This window comes from Orussus abietinus, unplaced genomic scaffold, assembly GCF_000612105.2.
Source record: "Orussus abietinus isolate OABI.00-Male unplaced genomic scaffold, Oabi_2.0 scaffold12, whole genome shotgun sequence".
Classification (NCBI taxonomy): domain Eukaryota; kingdom Metazoa; phylum Arthropoda; class Insecta; order Hymenoptera; family Orussidae; genus Orussus; species Orussus abietinus.
The window spans coordinates 943,057-968,553 of NW_019395990.1; the positions used below are offsets into that span (position 1 = coordinate 943,057).

General features: G+C 41.8%; 5 protein-coding genes and 1 long non-coding RNA gene across 15 annotated transcripts; 2 read left to right on the plus strand and 4 right to left on the minus strand.

Moving 5' to 3' along the window:
• The first annotated feature begins 184 nt into the window (after positions 1-184).
• Positions 185-5,681, plus strand: LOC105698843 (nodal modulator 3). 2 transcript variants are annotated; one of them, XM_012423442.2, is made up of 14 exons: positions 185-347; positions 440-539; positions 664-792; positions 867-1,033; positions 1,116-1,269; positions 1,363-1,765; positions 1,829-2,105; positions 2,171-2,352; positions 2,525-2,990; positions 3,067-3,259; positions 3,324-3,469; positions 3,535-3,658; positions 3,729-4,091; positions 4,200-5,681. In XM_012423442.2, the coding sequence occupies exons 1-14, from the start codon at positions 202-204 to the stop codon at positions 4,905-4,907; spliced, it is 3,558 nt and encodes a 1,185-aa protein (XP_012278865.1). In that variant the 5' UTR covers positions 185-201; the 3' UTR covers positions 4,908-5,681. The 2 variants fall into 2 exon arrangements, with proteins under 2 accessions (XP_012278865.1, XP_012278866.1); XM_012423443.2 differs by having other exon boundaries at positions 2,543-2,990.
• LOC105698845 (general odorant-binding protein 83a) lies at positions 5,569-6,630 on the minus strand. The gene is made up of 6 exons (XM_012423445.2): positions 6,474-6,630; positions 6,329-6,404; positions 6,141-6,229; positions 5,955-6,057; positions 5,812-5,876; positions 5,569-5,693 (listed from the first exon to the last, which is right to left on the minus strand). Exons 1-6 carry the CDS (start codon positions 6,543-6,545, stop codon positions 5,676-5,678), a joined length of 423 nt encoding a protein of 140 aa, XP_012278868.1. The 5' UTR covers positions 6,546-6,630; the 3' UTR covers positions 5,569-5,675.
• Positions 6,631-6,730: 100 nt separating this feature from the next.
• Positions 6,731-9,004, minus strand: LOC105698844 (general odorant-binding protein 69a). 3 transcript variants are annotated; one of them, XR_001103960.2, is made up of 9 exons: positions 8,787-9,004; positions 8,625-8,704; positions 8,100-8,510; positions 7,875-7,962; positions 7,729-7,781; positions 7,495-7,651; positions 7,311-7,375; positions 7,044-7,210; positions 6,731-6,873 (listed from the first exon to the last, which is right to left on the minus strand). XR_001103960.2 is itself a non-coding variant. In XM_012423444.2 (8 exons), the coding sequence occupies exons 3-8, from the start codon at positions 8,154-8,156 to the stop codon at positions 7,193-7,195; spliced, it is 438 nt and encodes a 145-aa protein (XP_012278867.1). In that variant the 5' UTR covers positions 8,157-8,510; positions 8,625-8,704; positions 8,787-9,004; the 3' UTR covers positions 6,931-7,192. The 3 variants fall into 3 exon arrangements, 2 of the variants coding, with proteins under 2 accessions (XP_012278867.1, XP_023289805.1); XM_012423444.2 differs by lacking the exon at positions 6,731-6,873 and having other exon boundaries at positions 6,931-7,210; XM_023434037.1 differs by lacking the exons at positions 6,731-6,873; positions 8,625-8,704; positions 8,787-9,004 and having other exon boundaries at positions 6,931-7,210; positions 8,100-8,517.
• A 764-nt stretch (positions 9,005-9,768) lies between these two features.
• LOC105698857 lies at positions 9,769-14,873 on the plus strand. 5 transcript variants are annotated; one of them, XM_012423462.1, is made up of 9 exons: positions 9,769-10,236; positions 10,364-10,465; positions 10,537-10,794; positions 10,874-11,142; positions 11,243-11,678; positions 11,765-12,283; positions 12,348-12,598; positions 12,668-12,918; positions 12,999-13,309. In XM_012423462.1, the coding sequence occupies exons 3-9, from the start codon at positions 10,681-10,683 to the stop codon at positions 13,307-13,309; spliced, it is 2,151 nt and encodes a 716-aa protein (XP_012278885.1). In that variant the 5' UTR covers positions 9,769-10,236; positions 10,364-10,465; positions 10,537-10,680. The 5 variants fall into 5 exon arrangements, with proteins under 5 accessions (XP_012278885.1, XP_012278884.1, XP_012278886.1 ...); XM_012423461.1 differs by having other exon boundaries at positions 9,769-10,465; positions 10,518-10,794; XM_012423463.2 differs by having other exon boundaries at positions 9,769-10,465.
• Positions 13,402-16,949, minus strand: LOC105698858 (mitochondrial chaperone BCS1). Of its 2 annotated transcripts, XR_001103962.2 has the most exons (8): positions 16,676-16,949; positions 16,388-16,579; positions 16,137-16,276; positions 15,865-16,059; positions 15,530-15,763; positions 15,279-15,449; positions 14,902-15,198; positions 13,402-14,796 (listed from the first exon to the last, which is right to left on the minus strand). XR_001103962.2 is itself a non-coding variant. In XM_012423464.2 (7 exons), exons 1-7 carry the CDS (start codon positions 16,804-16,806, stop codon positions 14,984-14,986), a joined length of 1,278 nt encoding a protein of 425 aa, XP_012278887.1. In that variant the 5' UTR covers positions 16,807-16,949; the 3' UTR covers positions 14,884-14,983. The 2 variants fall into 2 exon arrangements, 1 of the variants encoding a protein (XP_012278887.1); XM_012423464.2 differs by lacking the exon at positions 13,402-14,796 and having other exon boundaries at positions 14,884-15,198.
• Positions 16,950-24,791: 7,842 nt separating this feature from the next.
• On the minus strand, positions 24,792-25,148 carry LOC105698719. Of its 2 annotated transcripts, none has more exons than XR_001103941.1 (2): positions 25,037-25,148; positions 24,792-24,925 (listed from the first exon to the last, which is right to left on the minus strand). It is a non-coding gene; the product is annotated as an uncharacterized LOC105698719 (long non-coding RNA). The 2 variants fall into 2 exon arrangements; XR_001103942.1 differs by having other exon boundaries at positions 24,981-25,141.
• Positions 25,149-25,497: the final 349 nt, after the last annotated feature.

Consider the following 25,497-nt stretch of genomic DNA (forward strand, 5'->3'; position numbering starts at 1 on the left):
CTCGGCATTGCACGAGCAGTAAGTCGCACCACCTAGTGACGTCCATAAATGCGTTAACCGTCCACATCCTCCGGGTGGCAGCACAGGACGCGATCGCGCGACCCTGCCCGTGAGTAATCTCTCTACTCATCTTTATCTCTGAGAATATCCACATTCATTGGTTTATAATTAGTGCCCAATGGCTAACAGCAGACGACGAAAATGTTCCTGAAACGAGGATTTGCAGCTATTCTGTTTATTAATGTAATTACTTTATTAAAAATTTCCATTGCCGAAGACATTCTTGGATGTGGGGGTTTCGTAAAAAGCCACACTGATATTGATTTCTCGAAAGTTCACGTGAAACTGTAAGTGTGACGACGAAATGAGGTTATGATTTAGCACATTTACATTTAATATAATTATAGTCGGCGATGAATTAAACTTGAATACGATTTAGGTATACGAAGTCTGGAAGCTTAAAAGACCAAACTGAGTGTGCTCCGATCAATGGATATTACTTTTTGCCATTGTATGATAAAGGAGAATATGTTCTGAAGGTACGATGGGTTGTGTTGCTGTTCATTTTGATTTTTGTTTGGATATTATATTTTCTTTGTAATTTACTCTGCTTAATTAACAGGGTATTGAAATTTATTATGAGTTTAATATTTTTGGGATTAGGTTGATCCTCCCAGGGGATGGAGTTTCGAACCAACCGAGGTTTTATTAAACGTCGACGGGTCGTCTGACTTGTGCAGTCAAGGAGTGGACATAAATTTTACTTTTAAAGGTTTTGGAATAACAGGATGGGTAAGTAGTATTTTAGTCAGTTAAACTGATTGGTTTTCCATTCTCATATAACGTGTTACAATTACAACAAAAAGGTAATCAGTGATGGTTCTAATTCTGGACCCCAAGGCGTTACCATTTCTTTATACAATGAAAATAATAAGCAAACACCTGTTGGAACTACGATCACTGCACCAGGAGGGACATTTTACTTTACACCAATTCAACCTGGAAAGTATACTCTAATTGCAACGCATCCAGTGTATGTATAATCACTATTTAGATTTTACTACTCAGTTGAGAATCTAATGAATTTTCATGTACTTTTATTTTTTTTTTTGAAGATGGGTGATTGAAAAAAATAAAGTCGAGGTTACTGTAAAGGAGGGCAATACAGAACTTCCCGAAAGGAGTTTAGTAATTTCTGGCTACGATGTCAGTGGGAAAGTTACTAGCGAAAGTGAACCCATAAGTGGTGTTTCATTTATTCTCTTTGGAGTAAGTTAAAATAATAAAATAATTTTGCATAGACTTATATATACCCTTAAAGTAAGAAATAGATATTAAATATGTGTATCGTTGATTTGATAGAATGGCAAAGCTAAGAACTGTGCAACACATCCAATCAAAGGTTTCGAAGATAAGAAGCCTCTCTGTCATGCTGTTTCCGACAAAAATGGCAGATTTATATTTCCGTCTTTATCAGTCGGTGAATACAAGATTGTCCCTTATTACATGGGTTCGCAAACAAAATTCGTTGTTCAGCCTACTGAAGCGACATTTAAAATTGAACATGATAGTTTAATTTTACCACAAGATTTTAAAGTGACTGGTTTCACGGTTAGTGGTACTGTCTATTCTATGGCTGGTGGAAAGCCGCTACCAGGAGCCAAAGTATACTTATCTGGCAAACAGATAGCTGTAACCAATAGTGAAGGTCGTTACACGTTGGACAATACCAAGGCTAGCCAATATTCCTTGCGTGCTGATGCTGGTACGTAACAATTTATACAGTTACAAAATAAAAATTTTATCTAATTTATTTTTATTCTTCCAGATGACATGCAGTTTGACGAAAAAGTAGTAAAGGTATCTCCTAGTTCCCCGGAATTACCACCGTTGGTACCATCTGCATACAAAGTATGTGGAACAGTAACACTTTCAACAAAGGGAACTCTGCACCACCGCAAAGTGTCCATACAAAACACATTATCCACATTTCAAACAGAAGTAGACACAGACCCATCAACTGGGAAATTTTGTTTATACCTCCCATCTGGCAAATACCAATTGAGCATTATAGTTACTGCGGAAGAAAAAGCTAAGGGTCTTCAGTATGTATCAGGGTCTTCATAAAATCATCATATTTTCAAGGATCTATAAAAGCATTTTGTTACAGGTTCTTCCCGTTGCAACAGACAATTGACGTTTCAGCCAAACCAATCAATGATGTTAATTTCCTACAATTAAAAGCAACATTGAAAGGAACGATTCAATGTTTGAAAAACTCTGACTGCAGCCATGCATCAGTTACTCTAAAAATCCTTGACGGAATTACAATAAAAACAGTTCAGACAAAAGGTTGGTCGTTCTTTATTAAATTTAATGATTTTTCTTCCCATTATGTGTTCTTTCTCATTGATAATAAATTTTGTATTGTCCATGGTTTTTAAAATGGTACTGAAATATTGCAAAATTTGTTATCATTTATAATTATTTTTCTGTAATGGTACTACTGTCTGTGTTTGTCTAGTGGTTTCTGTTGATGCAGGTGGAGAATATCAATTCACTGAGGTGCTACCTGGACACTACGAGGTTTTGATAGATACCGATGTGTTTTGTTGGGAACATCCAAGTTATCGCGTTTCAATTACGTCGGAGCGTGCCGAAGTACTGCCTTTCAAACAAACTGGGTTTTCTGTTACTTTTATATCTTCGCATGAGACATCTGTTGAATTCTCTGAACCCAATGAATCGAAAAAAATGGTTCTGCATCTGTCAAAGGGTAGTACTAGGCACTGTGTATCAAAAGCTGGTGAATACAAGTTTGTGCCAAAAAGCTGCCATATTTATCAACAATCAGTATACAGTTGGGATACAAGTAGTCTTTCTCCTATTCTTTTGTCATCAACGAAACATAGCCACAGAGGAAATATCATTAGCAATGCTGCAGTAAATGATATAAAAATTAAAATTGATGCAACGAGTGAAACACCCATGTAAGTTAAATAACTATATTAATTATTGAGGTACGGTATTTACTTCATCATTATCGGTTTTTCCTACTTGTTACAGACTAGGTCCTTTGAAATACGTAAAAGATGGAGATAATTTTAAGTATGAGTTTGAATTTATCGCAAGTACTGATACCGAGTATATTATAACACCTTTATCCGAAACGTTACTATTCAACCCACCGTCATTGAAAGTAATCGGAACAAATGACTGCCACAATAACATCGCTACATTCACCGGTGATTTGGGAAAAGTAAGTGAAACCCTAAAGTCTTGACATTTACTTATGAAAATTCCTGCATTGACAAATATTGCAGATTGTTCAAGGAAATATTTCGCCACCATTAGAAGGTGTTACGCTTCGGATATTTGGAAAGGACAAAGAAGTTCCTGTACAAACTCTGGTTACTCAAAAAGACGGCGTGTATAAAGTAGGCCCCCTCGATGGAAAAGTAGATTACAGGTAAGCAGGAATAAGACTGCTTTATTATGTTTAGTACTAAATTGATCGATACAATAAATTCTCAGCGTAACTGCAGAGAAAGACGGATACGTTATTGCTGGTCCAGATGACAAGGGAATATTTTCAGCACACAAGTTGGCTGAAATTATCGTTGACGTTTCTGATAGTACAGATGAGCTTCCGCTTCAGGTATTACGCAGCAGATTATATGCCTGTCAAAATAATTTTCAAAGCACTTTATGTATACATTGTCAAACAGGGGGTACTTCTTTCCCTTTCGGGAGGCACAAGTTATCGCAAGAATAGTGTCACGAACGAAGGAGGGCAGTTAACATTTAACTCGTTATCTCCTGGGGAATATTACCTTCGCCCGATGATGAAGGAGTACCGATTCGATCCACCTTCAAAAATGATCAATGTTGCCGAAGGTGCCACTATTAAAGTGAGATTAGCTGGTAACAGAGTCGCGTTCAGTGCTTATGGGTCCGTGACGTCACTGAACGGTGAACCTGAGCCCGGGGTGTTGGTTGAAGCTCAAGGCCAGACAAACTGCTCTTCACTTCAGGAAGAGGCAACGACGGAACAGAATGGCAACTTCAGGATCAGAGGACTTCAACCATCGGTAGACGATCCCTATTTCTCAGCATCCTTCGGTTCTTTCAATGAATTCATATTTAACGGATTAATTAATTATCACCATTGTTTAACGAATTCTCTATTGATGTTGCAGTGCATTTATGCTATACGTTTAAAGCCCAATGTAGAAGCAAATGCCCTCATCCAAAGGGCAACACCTAGTTCCATCGCTGTGCAGACTAAAGAAGATATCCAAGGGCTCCGCCTGGTCGTTTTCCACCCAATATCGCGTACAGACTTTTCGGTACACGTCGTTTCACCTCAACCAGAACATTATCGTACCCTGAAAGTGAAACTTTGCAGAGAAGATATGCCAGACACTCCGATTCATATCTCAAAGCTGGATGGCCCGCAGACTGCCAAAGTTGGGGCTTCGTACAACGCAGGATTCTTGGTACACTTTCCACCCTTGCAAGCTGATGGTAAAAAATATTTCGTGCAGTTAGAGTCTTCCTTGTCTCCTGCACTGCATAAATATCGAACCACGCCGATATATTTTGAAACGAATACGTCATTCAAATACGTAAAGTTGACATTCAACGCCGAAAGGAAAATGGACCAAAGCGACATGAACCAAACCTCGGTAATAGCTTTGCCTTTCATAATACTCGTTGCATTTGCTTTCTTGAACCGTGACAAAGTATGGTATTGGTTAAATGCTTCGGTGGAGAAATGGTCGAAGCCTGCACCAATTTCTAGGGCACCGGTTCAGGCTGTTCCGATTGATCCTAAGGCTGATGATATCATTGTAGAACAGATCATGAACATTAACAAGAGGAAAGTAAAGCCTCGAAAAGCGTAAATTTAATCGCAATAAAATGTGTGGTCATGTCCTTCGGTACTATTTCGTAAATTAATTGGACATCGCAGTGACAGGTTCAAGAAAGGTAATTGCTCATCTTTTTAATAAATGTATTTACGTATTGCGAAGATCGGAGGAGTCTGTATTTTTCAAGTTGGGTTATGTGTGAGAAATTAAGTGAATGTGAGGACCAATGATTGTATCTTAAGATTCCAGGAAGAGACATTTAGTGTCAATCGAACAATGCACGAATGGTTTCGCATCTTTATTTGGTGAATAGATATAGTGATAAAATGGAACTGCCAATACTGTGAATTTATGAATTCAGTTAAAGCAAACAAATATGTAGGTCTTTTGTAAAAAGGCATTTCTAAGAAGATGTAGTATTACGTATATATTATCTATATCCAATAGTTAATCGATCTTTGATTAGACTATAAACAAAATGAATTGAAACTAAGTTTATGAGGTATGCAGAAAATCACAGGTACTACTATAGTGTAAGGAAACATTTCCTAGAAATTAAAAGCAATATTTATGCATTAAATAATCATGTAAATGATATAAGTATGTGCGTATCGGTGTTACGTAACGTAAAGGTGTAAACTGCTGATACCGAGTAATTTATACCTGGCTGTTATTAAAGATTTAGATTTTTAAGTATATTTTACTCCTTTATTCTACTTTTAAACATAATTACATGCCATTCATTGTCCACGATACAAACAAAAATGTTGCACTGGTATCAATAATCTGTCTTCTTGTAGCTTAAAGCGAAAAGTATGTCTGAAAAATAAGAGTAAGTAAAAATACACACTTTTTTGCGCATCTATAAATAATAGGCAGCTGCGTCGTTAAATTGACTTTTTTTTCGACATTTACTATTCACAAAAATAATACTTACATTTGGGTTAACTTTGTAAGCGCATTTGTTCAGGTTGAAGGCCTTCTCACACTTATTAGCTCCAGCTTTGGAAATTAATATTAAGGGTAAATGGTGCTTCGATACAATAATAACAATTTGGTTATTTTAGTAATTACACTTACCGCTCTGCCCACATTCCTTCTTCATTTGTTCCAAATTTGATTTCATGGATTCTGGTGCTAGTTGTTCCATCACTTCATAATTAATAGTGTCGTCTTCTTTCAACTAGTTTTGATTACAAAGACAGTAATTATTGATTATAATAAAATGAGCAGCTGTAAGCAATATTAAATTGGAGAAAGGATTACCAAATTAAATTGTTCCAGTATACAGTTCAGATAGCATTTAAATTTCTCGTCTTCCGCAAATTCACCTTTCATCGCATTTGCAATATGTTCTGTAATGAAAAATTGATTTTGTAAATGGAACTTTCAGGGGTATTTGTACGGAAATGTGATGCATGCAATGTACGATCCAAATTTAACTTAAAACTCACCTTCTTGTGCTCCGGTTTTTTTAACACATATATCATGTGCTTGTTTACCAGCTTCTTTCAGCTCCTCCGGAATTTCCTATGAAATATATAGAAAAGCGTGTTATCAAATATCCATGAAATTTACAGAAAAAAAATGTGTACTTACTCCGCTTTGAACGACAGAAATAATGAGAGCTGTAACTGCTACGGCGACTGAAAAACGTTTGAAGGCACTCATTGCGAAAAGATTTTAAGAATCTCTTACGTTCCGTAAACTTTGGTCGCCAAGCACGAACTGTTCATACGTGAGAAAAATTTCGCCTTATATCCTCTCCGAGAGATTGCTATTATGTCGTCAGGTGTTAATTCAAGATCTTTGATCTTGAGTTGTACCCCTCGGTGCGATCACGCCAAAGGCGTGAACCTTCACCTCATGACGTGTTGTAAATTTTTTTAATAATCGGCTTGCGCGATTTTTTCCTTATAATTTACAACTTGCACGTTCCATGCCGAAGCCGCACATTTTGATTTTCCGCAAATCATTAACGCGCGTATTACCGTCATGCCTGTGATTGAGATATAAATCAGGTGTAATCATTTTTTTTTTTAATGCCTCATGTTGACAATCATAAACGTCGCACTGATTGTACCGGACAAAAAGCTATACAAGTTTATTTCTCACGATGTCACGTTCATAAATGTGTCATGTGTGCCTTACCAATTCTATTATTTATACCTTTATTCGGAACACAACGATACATAATTATCTTAAGAGGCGTCGTAATTTTCATTGCATAAAGAGTAGCTGCTGCGATGATTTCCAAATCCGCGAACCCTCACTACTCGGTATTTTCCTCTTCCGTGTGCGGATGTGCGAGCGTTTACTTAAAACAGGTAATAAGTCTGAAAATGGCATAGCATTTGTCAACTGAGATAATTATTCTAAAACTTGTTATGTAAAGCCGGTGGAGAACATCCTCGATTCGGCTGATAATTAACTCACCTTTGGGGATAATCCCGCATAACACTTATTGAACATGTACGCGTAATGGCAGCTGTCGCCATTACCTGTAATCAGGAATATCGTCATTGCCAATGACTCATTTCTTCAACTGTTATTTATACCGAAGACGTTTAAATATTCGATTAATAATTGCTTGCCAATACAGGCAACGCGAAGCTCTTACCCATGTATTTACTGAGCCATTTGCATTCGTTAATTGCTTTTTGAACCTCGGCTCTGTAGGCCGGTATTCTTTGGAAAAACGTGAGCATGCCGTTAAGGCTGAGTTCCTTTTTGTGGTCCACCAGACCGAAGTTTTCCCACAGGCAGTACATGTAACACTGTGCAAAAATTATAATTACTGTACATTAACGCTCAGATCCGTTCTAAATAATCTTTTTTCTCATCGAGCCCTTACCTTCAGCGACCGCGTTTCGGGCCAGTGGCCGTTCCTTACCGCCTCGATGTCGGCTAAAATAGGAAACGACGTTTTAATGACGGGGAGTCAACCGAGTGACCGTTCGGTTATTGCAATTGTAACTTTTTCTCTCAATATCTATGTACCCGTGGACACCCCTGTCTGGACTTGGCAGGCATTCACCACGCTAGAGGCAATCGCGATCATTTCGTCGGATACAAAGCTCGGCCGCACCTAAAACAGAAATCTTTTTGTATTCCACGGTTAATCCTAGCCAATGAACTCTTCGGTTACCCGGAGTACCCGTTGAAAGATAGTTATCTGAGTAAATTGAGAATCACTTAGGGATACCATTCAATCATTCGACGTACCCCACAATTGACCAAAGACGCTTGAAGAAGACAAATTACCACGAGGTAGTTTCTCATGTTGCCACTCGCGATCTACGGTCACTAGAGTTTTGGAAAAATGTTATGGTTGTTTAAAAAGTGGCCTATTTTTGCAGTCCGAGCTGGTCCGGCCGTGTTCGCGGCCACGGAGGGTGCGACTGATCTGATGATGGATGGCCACACTCGAGGGAGGCTCGTTGCATGCAATGAGATCAGATTATTGCGAATTGACATAGAACAGAGTCATTTATACCACGGTCTGATTCGTGAATTCTCGTCATGAATCTTCGCCGGAGCTCAAGAGGCGACCGACGTGTCGGCAATGTTGCTCAAAGATCTTGAGAGTCAAGTTCTTGCCGCATCTCCGTATCTTACATTGCATCTTACCGCTCTCTGCAAATACAAAAAATAATCATAGATTTTCCACATTTCCTTTCTTAGCTAGCAGCTACAGTTGGCTATGAAAGAAACGATTAATGCAATTTCATCGAATAGTGGATACTTCACTTTTGAGATCGGCAAGGATTACTTTAGTGTCTCTGCAGAGTACATTTATGTTAAGCCAGTCCGGTGGGAAATTCGATGGTCTGAAAACAGATTGGAGTATCATAAAGTTACATTGTATGTAAGAAAGCGAGCTTGATTAACACCTCGACTCGTGATACCTACGGCGTTCACACTTTGTGAGCATAGATAGAAGCAGACAAACAGATTTGATAGGCGGATGTACTAGTTAATCCACGACCCAATCTATCCCACTATATCCAGTCGCCCTCGCTGTGCAACTTTGGAGGCAATTTCGCATGATCGCCATCGAAGCCGTCATGGCACGCGTATTCGCTCGGGATTCCTTAAAACTCTGAATTCCATCTCGAAGACGTGGCCCCCTTTTTTCCAGACTCCATTGTCAGCTCCGTGATTTAATGCCGATTCTCCAAAAGTCTCGAAGTCACGTTTACTGGTCGCGGCATGACGTATGTCCATCGCAAATCCAAAATCATCGGTGCTAAAAAAAAAATATCGCGTCCCGCATTAATAAAAAAACACCCTTGGAACGTAAAAACGTAAATTCCACAACGATTTAAACCGTTTGATAAATTTTATCCAACCGATATACTTACGAATTGTAGAGGAAACATTTTTGACGGACTGTACAGCCGGTGCAGCGGTACACTCCGCGGAATTGTACCAGGCGATGTTAGAAGAAAATCTAAAAGTATTTCACCAATGAGCAAAGTATCTGCAAATTAGCACACTCACCGAGTGGCGTGTACATCTTGAAATTAAAAAATCCGCTGGGAGAGGTAAACGAGAGTATGCATAATAAAGCGAGAGTACTTTCTCCGAGCTGCAACTCCCGAGCTGAATTGATTAAGAAAATTCAAAGGTGCATCGCATGTATTTGCATGCTAAATACTAGAGCCGAAATTACGGCGAAGTCAATAATCCACATAATTAATTGTTAATCAAGAGTCGACGCACGGTCTCGAGTTCCTCCGTTGGGAGGGAATTTAAAAAGCAAACCGTCTCGACCAATCAGCGCGCGCGGTTGCAGTGGGCGTATCTCTGATTGGTCGATTCCCAAAATCGAGAGAGATTCGTGTGCCGCAATGGCGGACAAAAGAATCTCAACGGACTGTACAGCGGGAGTTGTATTGACTAGGAGGTGTCCTCTCCATGGCTGCATTTAGGCGCACTAATGCAGTTTTAGTGAATTAGGGGAGAAAGTACGCAAACCCTTTCCATAAGCTTCCCCGTGTTCGCGCGATTTCGTGCACGGATGGACTAGTGCGCGGAAAAGTAAACGAGGTTCATAGGTTAGTCGAGATCGAGCGATCCGCGGAATTCCAATTGACAGGAGGGAAACATCAAGCAAGAATTGACACGATGTCTGGCATTCCGTCACGAGGAGAATTTAAAAAGTGCATCACCCCCGCCAATCGGGGCAGCCCGCGAGAGTGCATAGGCTGATTCTCCAAAATCAAAAGCTTCTACACGGGAATGGCGGTCAAAATTACTTCAACGGACTGTACAGCCGGAGTTGTATTGACTGGAGCGTTTTCTACGTGCGGCTGGAGTTTGTATGCGCTGCTGTAGCTTTTGAGAGTTGTTTTGTAAGGTACGAAAGGCTTTGGACCGAAAACACCGCACATGGGACTCGTGTGTGAAAGGACAAGCGTGAACTCGTTACGACAAAGTAGCTTGAGTATATTTAAGCGTTTAACGCCGGAATTGTCTGTCGATAGTCGAGACAGCAATGTCTAAGTCAAGGAAGAAACGCGGTGTCTTTGAATCTGCTCCTGGAAGCGTGATGACCTGAAATGCAATAATTACTCTGCGACCAACTGGTACGTAGTGGGCGAAGTCATTTGAACCTCTTTCGGCTAACCTCTAGATTAGCGTTTAAAAATTCTTCTAGGACTGCTGCCATTTATCACGTGGTATCGTTGTTTGTTCTCACGCCGTGAAATTTAAATACAGAGCACTCTTTGTTTCAAAAGATTGCACCAGTTTTGATGGACTGTGTCCGTCTTGTAAAGTACAAAGTATAAGCGAAGGAAAAATGGGAAAGACCAGAGGCGTGCATGAAACGACACCGGAACTAAGGAACCGGATGGTTGGCATGTACGAGGCTGGCCTGGGTTTAAGAGAAATTGCAGCAGCTGTCAATTGCTCTGTACGTAAATTATGATTCTATGATTTTCTGTTATTTTAATAAAATTGTAAATTTACAATAATTTTTTTTATGATTTCAGCAACGTACCGTTAAGAGGTGGCTGAACCGCTTCGATAAAGAAGGCACTGTGGAAACCCGAGAAAGATGTGGTCGAAAAAGAGCTACAACGGTTGAACAGGATGAAGCAATTATCCGGCTGGCTACGCAAACACCGATAACTGCTGCGAAAGCTGTGCTTCCAGCTTTGGGACTTACTTGTTCCGTGGATACAGTTCGAGAGAGATTACATAAAGCAGGAATTCATAACTGGAGCCCATCGCGAAAGCGTATGCAGAGGATTCCCTTGGGGTTAGTGTGCCATTGAAATTATTTATCATCTTATCTCTCCATTTTTAATCTTAAAACGTAAATAACACATACTTTTATTTGGTGCATCGCATCTTTTCAGCAGTGACGCAGATGGAGCTTCGATTCAGCAAGCTGTATGGAGACCTACCGGTACTCAGCTGGGAAAAAAGAAATCTACTAAAGAAAGTAGTAAAGCAAAGAAAAGTAGTACCACCTCAGGTTCTGATAATAAGAGAAGAGGCATATCCAGAAAGATTAGAACAAGAGATGTATTCGTTGGTGACGGTGCTCCTGCCGAATCTTTGAAACAGCCTGAGCTACAACCAGACATGGTCTTTTCTCAACAGAACGTGCAACAGCCTCAAAATACCAATGAAATGCAACCACCACCTCAGCCTTTACCTACAAATCAGACTCAATTCAGCAACGCCTTAAGTTTAGTTCAGGAACCTCAACCTATTTATCAACACCCAGGACTCAATGTTACTCAAAATTGGCCTTTAGATCTGGTTCAAGGCAGTCACCATTATCCCCAGGTTAGTTAAGCTATATTTACTTCACATTCTTATCATTTCTGTGTAAATCGGGAGTTCATGTACATTATTCATTTATTTATAATTAGGGTCATCCGAATCAAATACCTCATGAACACACCTCGCAGCCACAACTTCAAGAACTTCATGTGCAACAGGAACAGCATCAAGTTCAGCAGCAGCTGCATGAACAAGTACAACAACAAAATACTCAGCCTGTCCATCAAAATCTTGATCAACAACAAACACAGCATCAAATAGAACATCCCGTCCAACAGCATCCGCATCAACATCAGCAGCAACCCCAACAGCATCAACAGCTAGACTCGACTAAGTCATTACTAACTGAAATGAACAGAATTGTGCACTCCGATAGTTCAAATTCCAGTAATTCTAATGACAATAGTCAGTCGTTAGAAACTGATAACGAATCAGGAAAGGATAAGTCTAAAGAAAGTGACCGGAAAGCAGAAAAACAGAAAAGAAAAAAGAAGGGTGGCAAAGCAAAAGGGACTTTGGAGACCAGTGTTGAAATTAGAAATCGAATGATTGGAATGTCAGAAGCTGGGTTGTCCACTTTATCTATTGCACTGGCGATTAATAGATCGGTAAGAAAAACGCGTCTTTATAATTATTTTGAACCTTTCTTTGATAGAAGCTTTCTTCTCTTAGGAGCGTACAGTTAAAAGATGGCTTGAACGTTGGCATAAGGAAGGCAACGTTCAGACAAAGGAACGTAAAGGACGCAGACGAATAACAACAAAGGAGCAAGATGAAGCAATTATTGCGATGGCTACGCAGCATCCATTAACAGCAGCTAAATATGTTGCTCCTGCTCTAGGATTAACATGCAGCGTAGATACAATTAGAGAAAGACTTCACAAGGCTGGAATTCATAGTTGGAAACTCGGAAAGAAACAAGGGTATGAAAATAAAAAATGTTTACATAATCTTTAGAACTGCAATAGCAAAAGATCCATGTTTTTTTTTAGTGAAGGGAATGCTGTACATACAGTTCATCTTTGGCAACCTAGCGGCAATAGGTCCAGCAAACCAAAACTACCTGGTGAAAAGAAAAAGAAATCTGGTAGCAATAAAAAGCGTGATCAATCTTCTAGCGATGGTTCTAAAAGAGCTCCTAGGAAAAAGAAAATTGAGACGCCTGCTCCTTTAAAAATGGTCCCGCCTCCTGCCAACATGATTCCTGAACAAACAAATATGCAGTTTCATAATCCGACTGCATGTAAGTTTCTAAATAAATTTAATGAACGTACACCGTTAAGAAAAATGAAGGTATTAATTATATTCTTTATCGGTGCCAAGTGGCAAACTATGTTCCAGGGCCAAATATGTTGCAATCGGTACATAATATTCCTGGCCCTCCACCACCGATAGCCCAAGCTCAACCACCACCACCTCCGGAGCCTCAAGTTCCACCAGGACCTCCTCCGATGCAACCCATGGGACCGATGATGCAGCAGCGACCTGATTGTAGATTAGCTCCTCCTATCGTGCCATCTGCATCGACTCAAGGGAATTCTGCCGTAGTGTATGCATCCTGTATGGTTGGAAGTAACACTCATATGGAACAAACGGATCCTCTGAATTATGAACCATACATCTGGAGTTTCTAAAAAGGGGTGAAATGTTCTGGGTAAAACTATTATTCAAATCGAGAATTCCCTCTTAACTTTGAGAAATTTTACTGCTGCGGTAAGAATGCCAAGAAGCAATCAAAATGCAAACCTTTTAAGCTTACGATCATCCTTCGTTTTAGAATGGTGCAAACTGGAATTTTATACTATTATATATAAATACATATATATATATCAATCCCAGTTTTTAACTGCCAGTGAATTTTTTACTGACGGATTAGTATCTGATCAATTACATCGGTAATATTTGCATAAATTTAGCTAGGCAATTTTAACAAGCTATAAGTATAGAATAAGAATTGTGTATATACAGTGATATAGTAGGTATAACTTTTGTGAATTCTTTTTCATATCATGTTGTTAGAATCTGGAATAATTATCGATTACATTGAATTCGTAAAGAAAAAATGTTGAGTATCGTGAAGGCTGATTATCTCTACTGAGAGAACTGAGAATTCTGAATGTTATTTAATTTTAATTTATACTGTCCCATCCATGAATTTTGTTAAACAAAAGTATTTTATGGTCAGCCAATTTGGAAACAATATTTCAACTTCAGAAAGTGATTATGATCAATTTGAATTTGCTTCTTAGAAATGCATTTATGTTATCTATCGGTTATTAGTAATTTAACAAATTTACGTTTTAAGAGAACTATTTTTAAACTGAAAAATTCTTTGCAGAACAATTTCGTGGTTAAACCACGATACGGAAAATATTTTTATCAAAGAATTGATTACTCCTAAGAGATAGAGTACAAATTGGCACATACATGCTTGACTACTTACTAATATAAGAAACTACCATACCTGTAAAAAAAAAAATAATACCACGACTGTGCAAAGTCATTTTCAGTTTCTCGTCATGAGTATCACCATCAATAATATACAAATATTACTTTGTATACAAATCCACCATTTGAATTGTGAACTTAATAGCATTTATGGTAAATGAATCGTTTCAATGAAATCAAGTATTAGCGGATGACAGTAGGTGTAAATATTATGCATATCACTGACAATGATCTCTCTTACAAGGATGAATGTTTTCCTTAGGAAGTAAAATTAACAGTACTAGATGCGTATATGTATTGGCAAATTCAGTATATTATTGTACCATTTTTTATCGCATATAATGCATTAGTCGTGTAACATTCTGTAAGTTAGAAGTAACTGGTGACTAGCATAGAGGATAAAGCATTTACGTTTAAAATCAAAGGACTGTGTGATCCATAATTTAGTTCCGTATGCTGAGCAATAGTTAAGTAAGAAAGTAGTACATGTTCTAAACATGTGATATTATTTTCCAGAGTACTATATTTTCTTAGTAAGTGTGTAACAATAAGTCACTCATTTCCACATTGTCCAATAATGGGGGATAATGCCCTTATCAGTCAGTTCGCAGGAGTCGAGAAGTATTAAACATGTACTGTATAGGTTCACGTAGAGCGGTATCATTTCTTGCTTCTGTACAGGTAAAAGATTGTTGGAATTGCATAACACCCAAAATCAATAAATGAATCAACACTTGTTTAATTTATAAATTACGTTCCGTTTTTATTCTATACTTACTCTAGAGGAAACTAAAATATTGAGCACAATGTACATATGCGTTCGACAATGATATTAATGTTACACACTGGATTCATATTTATCATGTGATTTCCCATATTTGTGAAACGTTAGTTATTACTGCATTGGGATTGTTCTTGTGAAACATGAAAAATCCTTGGATCTGTGCTGGACTAACGTTCTTTTTTTGCATTATCACTTTGTCAGCAAATTGCTGTGCAAGTTCCCGAGCCACTGCCACGGGACCTTTGTAAAATCTCAGAAACATTTGTTCTACTTGACTTGCACTACACCAACCTGCAGATAGTGCAAAAAAAAAGTGTATTTCGAACTAAACAATTATTCCAAGTACACGATATCATCGAAGCTATATTTACCTATGTATTCTTTGACATCCACTCTTCCAGGTCGTATCAATGCAGGGTCTAATCTGTCCAAATAATTAGTCGTCATGAACAAGATTCGCGCCTCGGTAGACGCTACACCATCCAGGCAGTTCAGTAATCCACTAAATGTAACCCTGTTTAATCCATCATACGCTGCTCTAACTTCATGAAGAAATTCAAAATGTCAAAATAATATACTGTAAATATTTTTATACAATTATTTGCATTTGAAGAATATTTACCTTCTTTGCTTTCTTCTCTACTAGTAAATGCAGCATCGATATCTTCAAGGAGAATAATTGTTTGTTGCGGTGCTACTGCTAATAAGTGATTTAACCTGTCATCGGTTAAGCCACGTTCAGAAAGATTCAGTACACAGATGCCTCGTTCTAATTCACCTGCTAGTGCAGTAATGAACGAGGATTTGCCACAGCCTGGTGGTCCATATAGTAAATATCCTCGCCGGTATGGAATACCTAAATTAAAAATAATTTTAATTTTTCATACACCGAAACTGATCCGACCATGTATAATATTTGATTTCTAACAAGATTTGGTATTTATCTTATGAAATAACCTCTATCACTATACCATCCAGGGTTATTTATAAATTCTTTGCAGTCGTTTAAAATTCTTTCGGCGATCCCAGTATCCAAAACTACTGAATCTATAGGTCTTCTCTTCCTAGGATGTCCGAATTGCCTCCATTCGCTTCCAAGTGCCGTATACATTATTGTCTTTCCCTCGTGTTCCTTGAGAGCCATTTGCCTGGCTGCAAATAATCGGTATTAATATCAATTGTGCTAGCTACAAAGTTAACAAGTTGCAAGCCCTTGAAAAAATATGAACCTTCCTCAAGAATATTGAAATATATGTTCCTATTTCTCCCAAAAGCAGTTAGTTGGACGGTTTCCCACGGGACTCCCATATGTAAATCAAGCGTCTGCTGTTCTCTCGTCCGTTCAACTCTTATCCAATTGCCATTATATCTATTTAAAATATAAAAATACAAATGAAGCATTAATCGTATGGATATTATATAATAGCGCTTCTGGAATTAAACGGGATTGGAATATCCACCGGGTAAAAAAAAGTCTTGCCTAAAGAAATGTGTTCCAATGCTTGGTATAAAATCATATTTAGTTTTAACATGACCAGTGTCTTTTTGCTCGAAACTAGTTTCAACAGAAAGGTGCTGAGTTTCTCGAGCACCTATGCGTGTAATCCACTGCAAAAGCCACTGGTAACTTTTATCACGGCAAGGAACTTCCAGTGTAATCATATAGTGACGTCTGTAAAGAGACTTAATTAATTATTCGTTCAACTTGCCAAAATACCTAATAACCTATGCTTGAACACTGTATCGACAGCAAATATATAATTGTTACCTAAAAAGTACCATCCCAACTTGCGTTCCCTTTCTCAATAAAGCTGCAGCTGCGCCTACTCCAAATAATCCAAAGCCGGCTCCAAAGTAAGGGTTATCGGATAAAGTTTGTACATATTCGATGACTGTCATCTTGCCAATATCGATGTGACAGTTCGTTTAAAATTCAAATATTCAGAGTAAAGTATTTTACACATTCAATCTCTAAAATACTGAGTTTTCAGTAATACCTTAAATGTTGTAACAAGCTATTTATGTTTTGGAATCTCACTGAATTATCACATGGCATGGGCAAAACATGTCAGAGATGAGTCGGGTTGCCGTTGGGGGTATCAGATGGTAAGTGCACGAGCCACCCGCATTCTCCACCGAGGACAACACAAAACCAATCGCGCTACTGTCTAAATCGTGGTGCGACCTCTTACGATGCTTTAGTTAACCGATATTGAAATCGCGCCGTTACCGAGCCGAGCACCACAGTAATGTAAAAAGTATTCCTTGCAGAAATATTAAACTGAAACGTTAAATCGCTGCAAAGTAAATTTCCTAATTAAACGTCTACGCTATAAATAAAAAGAAAACGAAAGCAAACGTCCTTAATGTAACATCGTTTCCCTGAATAAGTTCGACGTTCGAAACATGGTAAAATGAGGTTAACTGCGCGCCCGCTCGTGGGGTGGCGGCACAGGTTAGTAACATCGGCGCGTAATGGCAATTCGTGAGTACATAATTACTTGTTTGACTAATTATTAAATTATTTGAAAAAAAAAACCGACGGGGACGCGTACGTTCTAAAATACCGGGAGAGCAGAGGTGTTTAGTGTTCAGAATTTTACGAGTCCCTTGAAATATTCATTACTTATAGAGGGTCTAACGGTGGACGGAAGCCATTACTAGCTAGAGCGGACTAAAATTAAATTTCAACCTCTTCGTCGATTCAAGATAATAAAGGCATATCTCATGTCTTGCCGAGAGATGGTAAATACGTTTTAATCACCATTCATTCCGCATTCTCACCGGGCAAGCTTTCAGAAATATCTGAGCGATAGCGCGCGGTGTATCTTTCGAAGAGTAGTCGAGCTTTTCAACCCTTTTAACTCCACCCGAATATTCGACCAAAGTTACATTGCTTTAATTACCTTGATATATCTATCACCAGTTTATTAGCAGAATCCATTTTTTTATATATATATATATATATATATCGAACTAGATTTAATTCACGTATTTATTGTGACTCGTTTATCATGCATTTCAGGTCACTTAATGGCGAGCGATTTTTCCGCCACTGTAATCAACCGCTAATGGAACTCCGCATCGGAATAAATAGGAGGATCCAGGACGATCACAGGAGGGCTGCTTTAATTTTGACCATTAGACCACAGGATTCCCCTTGTTTCCCTGGCATCTCCTTCCTGCAGGACTCGAGGGTGTAAGTCGGTGTATATACACGTGCCGTTGGAGTAGAGCCGACGGGCGGTAATATAAACTTTGGTATTGTCGCTATTACCCCGATAATTAAACCGAGTCCTATTCTAGAGAGAACTGCAGAAACTGCGGGCCACGTTGAAATATTTCATCGCACCTCCGCTACTTTCCCGACCGAACTTGCACTAAAAGGGTCCGTAACGCAGGTTATGACTTCAATATGCAGTAAAACCAAGATAGCTTACACGCCCACGTAGTACCCTACCCAACCTATCTTATTCCAGGGTTTCTCTCTTCATTCCACGCGGCGAGCTGTATTCATCGGGCCGCGGGTAAAGGGCGGCCTGTATCGAATTTTATAACTCTTTAACGTGTGCCCCCCCAATACATGCAACGACGACACGATAGCATAACGCTCGGCGGTCGTTTCTTAAACGTTATCACTCGGCCGTACTCACCGGCCTATTCATTCTTTGACCCGAGCAATGAGTGCGAAATTTCCACCTTCACTTAACGTGATTTATCTGCGCAGGTTCGTTAGAATTATTTTCTACCTTTTCTTTTTTTTTTCTATATCAGGTGCGAACGTATAATCACGCCAGGTGAGCACAGGCGTTACCTGGTATATTTAGACGCGTCGGGGATCGCATTAGCATTTATTCAAGGCTCGCGTGATTTGCCGTTTCTGCAATTTTGCATCGGTGGAAGTTCGGTCGGACTTATGTATGGAGGTAGGGATTTCCTGGGAGGTACTCTCAACGTGGTCAAGAAAGGTTAACGTCGTCCGGGCATTTAAAGCTCCCAAGAACGGGAGGGAAATCGGGAAGCCTATCGACGTTCCCCGTATTCGGAGGAATGTCGATTAGATACGTTTCCGGTTGCATCGTCATTGATCAAAGCCGCGCTTCCACGGGTGTTCCGCTGCGACATTTTGACTCGACAACTTCGACATTGGTTTATCTGCCTGACCTGTTATCGCGCACCGCGTGCTCGACGCGATAACCGATAAAACAATCTAATATGACATATTGCCTTCGCAGAAGCCGGTATATCGATCTTCGGAAACGTGCAGATCTTTTCCAAGAAGCGGCGCAATCTCGAGGACGGTGAGTCACCGATCCCTGGAGGAGTGATTTTCGCTCGGAAGAGAAAACAGAAAATCCGGAGATGTCCCGAGGAGAGATCCTAATAAGGCCTGGTCCAGGTATCGAGGCCTCTTCGGAGGATGCGGTCCCCTCTTCCAGGAAGACCCGGTGAAGGACGAGGACCCGAGACCGATCGGTGCACCGTGACGATGCAGGAGGATGCTGGGCAGATGCCGGAGAGATGCTCCGTAGATGGCGACGACAAGGTCCTCCGGGGTTGGCCGGGGAGTAAATAAACAAAGGGAAGGTCTCGAGAGCAGGACTCGCCGGAAGAGGCTGGTCTTTTAGAGGATGATTTAAAGCGGCCATGCTGACGACCTCTGCCTCCAGGCTGTCCTGGTCGGCAGGATTAGTCCTGCAGGTAGGAGATTCCCGGTCCGCACCCTCGGGGAAGCCTCCTCGGCCCTTTAACTGGCCCTCCTGCGCCACAAAGACGAGCGAGGAGACCGTATCTTTTACCTGATCTAACGAAGAACGTGATTCGGTGATTTACGAGCTCCTGGAGGAGAGACTGGCTCAGCCGGATAACGAAGGGGAGGATCCCTGAGAACCCAATTTCTTCCCCCGAGTCACTCCGAAAGGCGATTACAAGTTCCCGGAAATCTCGGGATGGCGCTCCCTTTTTTTCCCCCTCTTCTTAAATTACGCCCTCTCCTCCGGGAATCTCGGCCACCTGCGGAATTACCTACGGAATCTACTTCTTTCTCAATTATCACGCGAAATCCAGAAAGGGCTAGATTCGCTGGAATGGACTTTTGTTACTTAATTATATTAGTTTACCGAATGTTCATGTTTTATCGCGACTGGCGCCTCTCGGTACGCAAGTACATCGCAAAGTCCGCGGCAGGGATCGACGTATGTCATCCCCTATCTTTTTAATCGCGCAAAAAGGGATTACGTCTGTGCGATCTTGACCTCGCTCGTTCCTCGAACGAGTGGCCGGTCTGATTAACTGCCGACACTTTAGACAATTAGCGCGTCGATGGAAAACGCATCGACTTTACCTTGAGGTCGTTATGGGAATTTTTTACCGAATAGGGAGGAATACTCCGGCCTATCCTGGCGCGTACTTCGAGCACTGTCGCTAAATCTTGTGATACTGTTGATAGATGATTTATTATCAGACCGGATTCTGTTGCGAGATAAGTGCGAGTAGATCGAGGAGACAGATGCAAATATCGCGGTCTCGTTTCCATTCCACGCGTAAAAATGTGAATAATTAGCCCCTGTGTACTCATGGGTGAAAAGTCGGTTTTAGACGTCCTTGATGATTTCTCGTAACGACTTTACTAATAAAATATAAAAAATATAAAATATAAAAAATAAAGGAAGCAACCCCTGATCACCGAACAGGCTGGCAAACGCGAACTGGAAGATGAAATCTATCGTAGTACATACCGATAATTGGCGATCATTATCTTACCGCGATATTTGCCAACAACGCAACGCGTCGCGAGAAAGAGAGCGTTGATAAAGCCGTTGCGATTATGATAAGTGATAAAAGATACAGGACGGCGCCGTGCCAGAGTCCACCATCGTGACGGTGCACGTATAAGAATTCCTACGATTAATACCGGATCTACCTTCATACGTGTTTATGGACATTTTATGGCGGAATTGAATTCCCGCTTGAGAAAAGTCGCGTTTCCATTATTTATGCTACTGGCGCTTATTTCTGATACAGGCGACACCCTGGTACATTGATCTAGTGCATCTAGGTGTAACACAAAAAATCAAGACTTATACGATCGAGTTCCCCCCATTTTTTTTTTCCTTTTTTACTTACCGAGCACTCTCTCGAGCACATGACTCATCGGTGAGAGGCTCTATCAATAAGCCTTTTTTTTTTTTTTAATAATTATCAGCGCGGTGGAAATAACAGGTTCTCGCACGATTAGGCTTCCGAGGATTTGAAGAAATATAGGGTGATTTAGGGAAAGCGTCATCGAATTTCTTTGCAATTAATTTATCATTGTATCTCCCGGAGTGTATTGAATGTAGCAAAATTCCGTGTTTTTTGTTCGGGAAATCAGATCGAATTTCCGAGCCGCGTATCTTATCGCGGAATTCGCGAAAGCGGACGAGAGGGACGCGGGAGGAGGGAGGGCCCGAAAAACGCAATCACGTCCGTCTGCAACGATCGATGCGTGATACGATTCGATCTCCTCCGATCTACTTGAGCTTGCACCGCCCGTTCCCGATTGAGTTAATTCGGGATTCGAGAGGTGCGATTCCCTGCACGTCGCTTCGCAGCTTTATCGCCGGGTAACATTGGACGTTTCCGTAAAACATCACGGTTCGACTTCTCTAACTAACCATAGATATTAACGGACTGCTTGCGCAAGTAAAAAATAAGAATTCGGGGAAAATCGATATCTCGTAAAGAATTGATTTAAGGAAGCTAGACTCGCGCAATTCATGTAATTCCTGTGAAAATTGTTAACGATCGACTGGAACTTTTTTTTGGACGTAATGATTTAATTCTGTCTAATTTCATATAATTCCTGTAAAAATTGTTAACGATCGACTGGAACGTTTTTAGACATAGTCATTTAATTCTGTCTAATTTCATATAATTCCTGTAAAAATTGTTAACGATCGACTGGAACTCTTTTGGACGGAATGATTTCCGACGAGTACAGGATAGGACGAATAGGAAACGCGAGGAGTCGCCGAGTACGGGTTCCAGGTTGAGAGACAGGCATTACCTATGCACGGCGAGGGGTCGCGGCCGACAGAGCGTGGAAAAATCGAGGGGCAGGCTTGGATCGAACGAGCGAATAAATCGGCCGATTCCGCAAATCGGCGAGCTCGCACGCCACCTCATCCTTACGCAACGGCCCAAGGGGTCACGGTTCCCTCGCACTTTCGCAACGGAAACTCGGTAGCTCGGGTCCGCCTGCTTCGGCTCCGCCACGTGTCGCCCACGTGGCGGAGACGCTGCAGGGCCTTCGGGCAACTCGGCCGAGAAATCCCGGAATTCCTGGCAGACTCAATATACCCCCAGCCGTACAGTGGGGGGTTGCATAAATTGATAAAACGTTTCCCGGCACTATTTGTCGCATCCCGGGATTTTATTAATTCCTTTATTATGTATCATTCATCGTTAGGGTATTTATGTATTTATGGAATTTTTTTTTTTCCTTGTCGAATTGGGGCGAACCGATAAAATCACGCGAGTGGCGTGAGTCAAAGAATTCAGAAGTCTCCATAGAAGCCCAGAAGGATACGGACGTTCGATGCTCGATAAATAGTACGTTAGCCAACGAATAGCGGCGCTGTAATCATCTCTCCATCTCTCTTAATCTTATGGCGATATATAGCGATTGCATTCTTTCTTTATCTTACACCCAATACTCGCCTTTCTATATGCGTCTCTCTTCCTCCCGTACGTGAGATATCGTTGGCTAACACGTGCGATCTCTTTTTTACCCCCACTTCTGGTTTGTTAGCCAACTTTTAGAGCATCAAGCGCTAACATAGGATCTGGGCTTCTATGGGACTTCTGAATTATTTGCGTGAGTTCGCCCCCGGGGCCGGATACACGTATTTCGGGGAGGCGCCGCAAGGCCTCGCGGCGCTACCTGGCGGCCGCTGACCGTACCTCCCTTCCGCTTCCGCGACGTCAAGGCGCCGCGTCGTTGCGAGGTGAGCCTAGGGTCAATGACAAGAGGGCCACGACGCCATTCCCGGGATCTCGCGTGCCGTTCGGTGCCGTTCCTTCGACCACTCGAACGGCCGAATCGTTCTCGAGAGAGGATTCCTCCTTTCCGTCGGGGTCGATCCCCCGTGGGATCGCGAAAGAAGACGCACAATCTTGGGAACCGATTCATCAGCGAGATTATTATATATATATTACTATTTTGTCTGTCCCGGCGTCGGAACGTAAAATACGCTTAATATTAAATCTTCTTTAAGACATACGCCATAAACGTAGGTATTAAGGAGAATTTTTGGGGATTTAAGACGTTGCATGGGAAAAGCACTCCGGTGCCACAAATGAGGTCTCGCAAGGATGCACCTCGCACTTGCGTCAGTTTCGCCTATCACTCGCAATTAGCATGCCGTGTGAGTCTTATCCTCACTTATTGTTAGCGTGCTAAGCAAGCGGGCAAGGTCGGCTTGTATTACAGCCACACTCGTGCAGTCTAATTAGTGGAACTAACGTGCGTGCTGCAACTAAACTGGAGACTTTGGGTCGTGTTTACCCGTGCTTTCATCGTTCAATGTTTTCTGAGGAGCGTTGCCGCGCATTTATGTCATATATGTCCCACTAACTTTGGAATATGAGGTGCGAGATTAAAAGCTACCTAAAATCTGGGGGGATAATTAATCTGGGGTGTAAACGCGTTGAAAGCGTGCTCTGCTTTTTCTGGGTACCTGGCAGAGGACTTTAGTACACCCTTAATGCTACTTAGCATATATTATCTATTTCCCACCTCTATGACGGTGCGTTTCTACGACCTATCGAGTCGAGAACAGGAATCTCGAGGGAAAAAATCCGGAGTGCATCGCATTACGGCATTCTCGGTCAGGCTTAAATTTCAATTTCTCCCGAAGTCGCGTGGGCGAGTTGCAGGTTAGTTTCCACCGATCGTCCCACGTCCCGGCATTCCAGCCTCTTACTCGGATCGGTCGGTCCGTCTCTCTCGGTTCTGCGTGCGCGCCATAAGGCCCTCCTTGTTTCGCCACGTCGAGGCGCCTTAAGGACGCAGGGTATGAAACGATCCTTAAGGCGAACCTCCACGACGCGAAGGACGTTTCCTTAGGGCGAGGTTTTCATCGAGATTCTCCATACCTCGTTTCCAGCGCGACCCTCGTAAATCCGTACGTAGGTATCACTCGCGGACAATCGTGCATAACGTTCCGCCATAGATGACGGGATTTATCATGACTCTATATGCATACGGAATGCAGTCGCAACAGGCCACGCTCCGATATGTACCCAGGTGGAAAATACGAGCGGAGTGACGACGTCGTAAATACATCGTCTCGGTCGGAAAACAACGAGGGATCTTTCGTCCTCGAAGATAGGTTTCGCGTCCAAAGTGTGCGTGAGGGGCGAAATAAAATCCAACCCCATTAGATCATTTTCCGAAGCCCTGGCTCGAACTTACGGGCTACTAAGATACGCTCACAGCTGGGACGTACGAACGGTGCAGCGAGATCGTAAATATATCGTTGCACCGCAATCGAGGGACTACGAGAAGTCCCCCGTTTCCTCGTGCCGAGTTCTCACGTAGGTACGACAAAGTACGTCTACGTGTGCGGTGTACGTAGGGACGATAAACGAAAGAGCGCGCCCGTGGTTTCGCCCCTCGCGGCTACACTTCGCCGCGACTAATTTAATACGTATTTCCCAGGGTGGAGGTAAACCCCGACACTTGGGAAACCATTCCACTCGGGGATATGCGAGTTACATGTGCCGGTAGTCAAAGTCCAGTGACCTTGCCGAAGTGGTAATGTAACTTTTACCGGACGCGTGGGGCCTTAAAACTGTCACTATGGAAAAGACCGGTAGCGGGGAATTATTCAAAAGGCGAGATGTCTTCAGTGGTGTATTTAAACGATAAAAGATAAATACAATAATGATTATCGGGACTTAGTCACTATCGGCTCAAGAGCTCACCTTTGATAGAGTCTGAAATCTCCCTCCAATCTGCTTTAGGAAACTCCACCTAAAATGCATAATTATTAGATACCAGACACGAAGAGTCGGGAGGTTTGCGTTACCCAGTACTCCCGCATTGCTGCGGCAAACTGCCCCGTAGAAAACAGTCTGTACCCACCAGACGCCTTTCTATCCTCGTGGGCCCGCGAACAGGAGTTACCGGTTGGGATACCTCTATATAACCGCGCTCGAGTTAGGCCGCCTAGGTGTTCCCCGGTCCACGCTCCGCGGGGAAGTGCGGCCGGGGGAGGCGCGCGCGGCTTAATAAGCGCGGGCCGCGGCTACTCGTCGAGCCGCGCATGCGCGCGCCCGTGTGGGCGACGAGTCCCGTGTATGTGAGGTTGCTCGCCTTGCGCGACCTCGCCACGTCACGCGGCGGACACACCACTCGCGTTTCATATGCATGCGCGTCCCTCGCGCGCATGCGCAGAGTGCCTCGCAAACCCACGCGGCGAGTACCTCCTGCGAAGAGGGACGGGAGGAGCGAAAAGGGGAGAAGTGCCCTAGGGAGAAAAATTCACTTTTTCACCCCAACACCCCTTACGAATCTCTATTCCGTTTCCTATCACCCTCGACCCT